General features: G+C 43.1%; 1 protein-coding gene across 2 annotated transcripts; it reads left to right on the top strand.

The window, feature by feature from the left end:
* Positions 1–1,322: 1,322 nt before the first annotated feature.
* Positions 1,323–4,754, top strand: zgc:122979 (uncharacterized protein LOC641576 homolog). 2 transcript variants are annotated; one of them, XM_054612801.1, is made up of 4 exons: positions 1,323–1,443; positions 2,264–2,522; positions 2,878–3,431; positions 4,450–4,754. In XM_054612801.1, the coding sequence occupies exons 1-4, from the start codon at positions 1,339–1,341 to the stop codon at positions 4,681–4,683; spliced, it is 1,152 nt and encodes a 383-aa protein (XP_054468776.1). In that variant the 5' UTR covers positions 1,323–1,338; the 3' UTR covers positions 4,684–4,754. The 2 variants fall into 2 exon arrangements, with proteins under 2 accessions (XP_054468776.1, XP_054468775.1); XM_054612800.1 differs by having other exon boundaries at positions 1,323–1,446.
* The last annotated feature ends 1,248 nt before the right edge of the window (positions 4,755–6,002 follow it).

Here is a 6,002-nt window from a genome sequence, read left to right as displayed (position 1 = left end):
CGCCCCTATATTCTTCTATTCCACTACATGTCAGAGTGACATTTTTATTTGACTCCACTACACTTATAGATATAGTTACTAGTTAGATTTTACACACATGAACATATATTTATAAAATACTCTGCATTGTTATAGATTAAACCAGCTATAACAGCACAATGCTGCTTACACATTTGATGCATTCCTATAAACAATCCAACAAGGTCAAACATATTAATATATACCAGCTACTTGGATGTTTTTCTGCAGAATGAGTAATTTTATTTCTGATACCTGTACATTTTGTTGTTAATATTTCTGTGCTTTTTGAATGCAGGACGTTTTACTTCTAATGGTGTCTGCAACACTGCGTCTAAAGTTCTGCTGTGTGATATATTCATGCTTTATCTTATGGACTTCAATGTTTGATAGTTAGTGGAAGGCTTGTGTAGTCCACTTACAAACCCCTTCACATGTTTATCACAAAGAACAGCGGAGAACACAAGTCAAATTGTGTTTTTTTTCTTTATTTTTCATGCTTCCAAACATGTCTATGTCAGGTAATGATATACATCAACTGCTGGCTCGTTTGACAGATGGTCTTTTTTAACATGAATGCGTTTCCTTTTGTTCAAGTAAAAGATCTGCATACGTCTTCTATTTCATCGACTTGTATTAAACTGTAGTTCATCTTATCGTGTCAAAATGTAAACCCTAACTGATCCTGAATAGTAGCCTGCTCCTTCACACGATTTTTGAAACAAGTGCATAATCATAGGCGACTTAAAATTGTTATACAACCCACTTATCATTCTCTGCATTCTTTCATCCACAGCAGAGTTATATAGTCTTAACATTTCAAACGCGTGGGCTCATGTTCAGACATACAAATTGGACATAAAATGTCATTTGAGGACACTGAACATGTGACTGTCTGGGGTTTGTCTGGTTGTTCAGTTCAGTCTGTGGAATAATAATATATTATTATTAAAAAAAAAAAAAAAAACCACCACTCTGTACCGAGTCGTGACTGTCTGCTCGCCTCTGCCTCCAAGAACTCCGGAAGCATGCCTCGAGATGGAGAAGGAGGCTGCAACATCCGCGTGATCATCGCCCGAGCACCAATGGCTTTCCGCCGAGCACAGTGATCACACCGGTATCCCCCTGCCGAGCGTGAGGGAAGGGGCGGATCCGGGGAAAGCTCGGTCACGATGCGTGGGCTGGATGAGAGTAGTAACGGAGCCGCCGCGGTGGTATTTAACGGAGAGCCGGGGAGAGCGAAGACAGGACGAAAGCACCATTCCAGCACCAGGACAGCGACACTACAGCAGAGCCTCTCACTCTCCACTAGCAGACATCATGGTTCTCATCTGGACTCAGTTCGGTGTTAAGCACAAAAATGTCAATGTCAAGTGCAAAGTGCGGGTTATGCACAGGGGAGACAGCTCCGGCTCATCTTCATCAGCTGTAAGTACTTTTATTTTGAAATTATTTAACTGTTTTTGTCCCTTTTTTTTTTTTTTTTTTTTAAATCACTAAAATTCTTGAAATTATCTTTCAATCTTCAAATCAGAAATCAAAACTCATCCTCTTAAAAAAAAAAAAAAAAAAACTGCTTTTAATGTTTGACTAATGCTGTGGGGTTTAAGTTTTTAGTGTGTAGCTTTTAAATGCTGTTTTTAAATGTCTGTAAAGCGTCTTTACTCTGAAAAACGCTCTATAAATAAAATGTATTATTATTATTATTATTATTATTATTATATGAAATATTTTAAAAGCTGCTGGAATGCTTACGTTTTATACAAGGTGTATATTATATACTGTAAGTCAATCGGCTCTCATGTAGCAGCATCTCTCTGTATCTCATCTTCATTGACTTATTTCTGTTGCTGTGGATTCGCCGGTTCGTTCAGCCAATCGCTGCAACTCTCTCTCTCTCGTTGTGGTGTGCAGCAGCCTATACAATGCATGGATATATATATATATATATGCAGTTGCACAGCAGCACGGAGATAAGGGTGTTTTATCAGAGGGGGGAGGATGATTTCTCTGCATAGAAATAGATACTGTGCAGCAGTTGATTTGCAGGATGAACATTAAATGAACCTTCCTGTTTTTGTATTCTAGATGATGAATATTTAATAGTGCTTGCTCATTAGTTATTCATCAGCAGTCTTCTTGCAGCATGCACCGCAGTCATAATGTGATTTAAAATTCATATGCAAGTGTGAGTGGAGTTATCACAACTATTTGGTCTAAAGCCCCATTGTTCTTGTTTCCACAGGAAAGCACCAAGTCTGAGCCGGACACGCCCTGCCTGGCCATCAAACCCACGGGCAAGGACTTCTACAAGGTCCTGGGTGTCACCCCCGAATCCAACGAGGATGAGATCAAGAAGGCCTACAGGAAGATGGCTCTCAAGTTCCACCCGGACAAGAACAGCGACGCAGACGCCGAGGACAAGTTCAAGGAAATCGCGGAGGCTTACGAGATCCTGACCGACCCCAAGAAGAGAAGCATCTACGACCAGTTTGGAGAAGAAGGTGAGAGTGAGACTTCATTTATATGACTCAAGTAGCTCAAATAGTAACCGACATCTGGCTAATTACTGTAGGAGTGTAGGCTGGAGCATTAACTATTCATGCCTTCATTAAGGCTAAATACTGATGTGCGGTGGGAGGACTGAACCCGGCTCAACGTGTGAAGCATAGACAGCTGTGAGGCTGATAAATTATTCAAAGTTTTTCTGAAAACTAGATAGCTGTTGATGAGTAAACCTTCTTGAGGGAAAGGCAGATGTTGTATCGAGGAAGCACCAATATTAGAATAGAAACAACATGTCAAAATGCAGATTGTAATGAATTTAAATGAACTCTTTCTGTTTCCTCCGTGTTTCAGGTCTTAAAAATGGCATGTCAATGGCGGGTCAAGGCAACGCTTTCCGCAACAACTTCCACACCGACCCCCACGCCACCTTCTCCTCCTTCTTCCACGGCTCCGACCACTTCGACATCTTCTTCGGCAACGACAACGACGCCGAAGAGGACCTCTTCAACCCCTTCGCACGCTTCCCCTTCAGCCACGTGGGCGGGTTCCCCGGCTCCGACGGCGGCCTGCGGAGAGGCCAGCGGCGGCTGCAGGGCGATGAGGTGGTGCACGACCTGCTGGTGACCCTGGAGGAGGTGATGCAGGGCTGCACCAAGCACGTGAAGATCACCCGCAGCCGCCTCAACCCCGACGGACGCAGCCTGCGCTCCGAGGAGAAGGTGCTCAATGTGGTGGTGAAAAAGGGCTGGAAGGCGGGGACCAAGATCACCTTCCCCAGGGAGGGAGACGAGACGCCCAACAGCACTCCTGCGGACGTCACCTTCATTCTCAGGGACAAGGAGCACACGCAGTACAAGAGAGACGGCTCCAACATCGTCTTCACAGCCAAGATCACCCTCAAGGAGGTGAGTTTGGAGCATTCATGTCCGGCTTAAAAGGTCTACAAAGGCCATTACTCTTGATTTATTATTAAACATACTAGGGGCCTATAAGTAGATATATTGTCACTGCCAACCCCTTACACCTACTCAGAGAAAGGCTTACATCCACCCACCACTTCTTATCCTTTTACATAACTGTCGAATGATGCATTCTCTGAAATACCGGAGGAAATCGATTTCTGAGAGGCCTCAATAAGACTTAAGCCAGAAGGTTAGATCCCTGCCACATTCAGAGACGCCTGATATCTTGGGATTATAGTCAGAGGACAGAACACAGTGTTCTGTTTCAGGCATCTGAGCCCCCCTCCCCCTCCCCAATCTCACAATGGGGCTGACAGACCCCCGCTAACAGAACAGCAGCAGCCTGCCAACGCCTTCGATGCCTCACCGGCCCCTGCAGAGCGAGAGAGAGAGAGAGAGAGAGAGAAAGAGAGAGCAGAAGCTAAATTTAGCCCCGGCGCTGACTGCCCCCACGAATCACACTTCACTCTCCCTCTCAGCCACTATGTGTGCTGCAGACTCCTCTGCCTCTACCAGGCAGGCAGAGAGGCAGCTTTTTTGGCTCGGCCCCGTCTCTGGCTCTCACTTCTACCAACCCACACACAGATTAGCAGGGTAGCAGTCACAGAGAGTGGCATTTCAAAAGAGCTCCCTCCACCTTTTTTTTATGACTCCCTTCAGTCACTGAAGCACTTCACTCCCACACAGAGGCTGTAAATAGGGCCGCGATTATCACATCTGTGACACCGGTTTTGTTGCATAACGCAGAAAACCTGTCAAGCTTTTGGAAAAAGGCAGACGCTCCATATTTATCCGTTATGTAACTTGACACTTTGAAAGATCAGGCATTTAATTGATTTTTTTTTTTTCAAGTGTGCTTCATTCCAGTCATAACGAGGCCAGTCAGGAAGCATTATGAAACTTGTTCTAAATATAACAGGTCTACAAAGCTAACTTTTCTTTCTTCCTCTTTCTCCTCCAGGCTCTCTGCGGCTGCACAGTTAACGTTCCGACACTTGACAACCGGATGATGCCTCTACCATGCAGCGACGTGATCAAACCGGGCGCTGTCCGGCGGCTCAGGGGCGAAGGTCTGCCCATGCCCAAGAGCCCGTCTCAGCGAGGCGACCTGGTGGTGGAGTTCCAGGTGCTCTTCCCCGACAGGATCCCGCCGCAGTCTCGCGAGATCATCAAGCACAGCCTTGCCCAGTGCTAGCCTGCCTTAATTCAGCAAATGTGATTGACACAGCTTCACCATGTGTGTGCGTGTTGTTATCAATTCACAAACACGGCCTTGCCCAAGGTGCTAGTATCACAACCAATCACAACCTCTTATTGTGTTTGGGAATGGCAAGCAGCGCTTAAGTGAGTTGTAGTACAGTGAGGAGATGACTCTCTGCAGGCATGAAGCACAACATCTATGATGCCACATGAGCAGTGAGTTTAGATCTGATGAATGGGGTCTTTGGTATCTGAGGGCGTCCATTGACTCAACAGCCTTTTCTCTTGAATGAAAAGCTTATCTGTACTGTTATACTTGCAAAACTTAATGCAGGGTACCAGTGTGCTATTCAAGTCTGTATAGACTATAGAATGGTAGATACACATGAAGAAAAAAAACAACAACTTTACTAATGTTATATGGTGCTCATATGACTGATCTTTTGCATTGATTTATTACAATAGCAAAATATATACTTGTGTACAAGGATCTACTTTGTTTACAAAATGCAAAAATGTTGTCTCTAAGAGAGATTCATCTGTCAAATGTTCTATTGAATTATTTGAAATGTTTGTATATATTCTGCGACGAGCCAGCAGTTGATGTATCATTACCTGACATAGACATGTTTGTAAGCATGATAAATAAAGAAAAAAAAAACACAATTTGACTTGTTCTTTGTGATAAACATGTGAAGGGGTTTGTAAGTGGACTACACAAGCCTTCAAATAACTATCAGACATTAAAGTCCATAAAATAAAGCATGAATATACATATAAACACTGCAGAACTTTAGATGCAGTGTTGCAGACACCATTAGAAGGAAAAGGTCCTGCATTCAAAAAGCACAGAAGTATTATCAACAATAATTTACAAGTATTAAAAATAAAAGTACTCATTCTGCAGTAAAACGTCCAAGTAGCTGGTATATATTAATATGTTTGACCTTGTTGGATTGTTTATAGGGATGCATCAAATGTGTATTATCAACAAAATGTACTTAAAGTATCACAATTAAAAGTAAAGCAGTACATTCAGCAGAAAAACGTTGCTGAGGTTATAAATGTTGTCGGAAAAGAATTACAAAACAAAGTAAAGTTCTGCTTTTTCATATAAGAGAGAGAGAGGAGATGTCTATCTATAAATGTAGTGTCCATAAGTCCATAAGATAAAGAATAAATATATATATAAACACTGCGGAACTTTAGATGCAGTGTTGCAGGAATCTGAATCTGCTGCCACCTAGTGGTGATTGATTGCAACGACAACGCCAAACATCCTGCACTTAATAGGACGCACCTGTTGATCTGTAA

The sequence above is a fragment of the Anoplopoma fimbria genome, chromosome 14, assembly GCF_027596085.1.
Source record: "Anoplopoma fimbria isolate UVic2021 breed Golden Eagle Sablefish chromosome 14, Afim_UVic_2022, whole genome shotgun sequence".
NCBI lineage: Eukaryota > Metazoa > Chordata > Actinopteri > Perciformes > Anoplopomatidae > Anoplopoma > Anoplopoma fimbria.
Note: the sequence above shows the minus strand (reverse complement) of the source record. Positions and strands in the feature narration are given on the sequence as shown.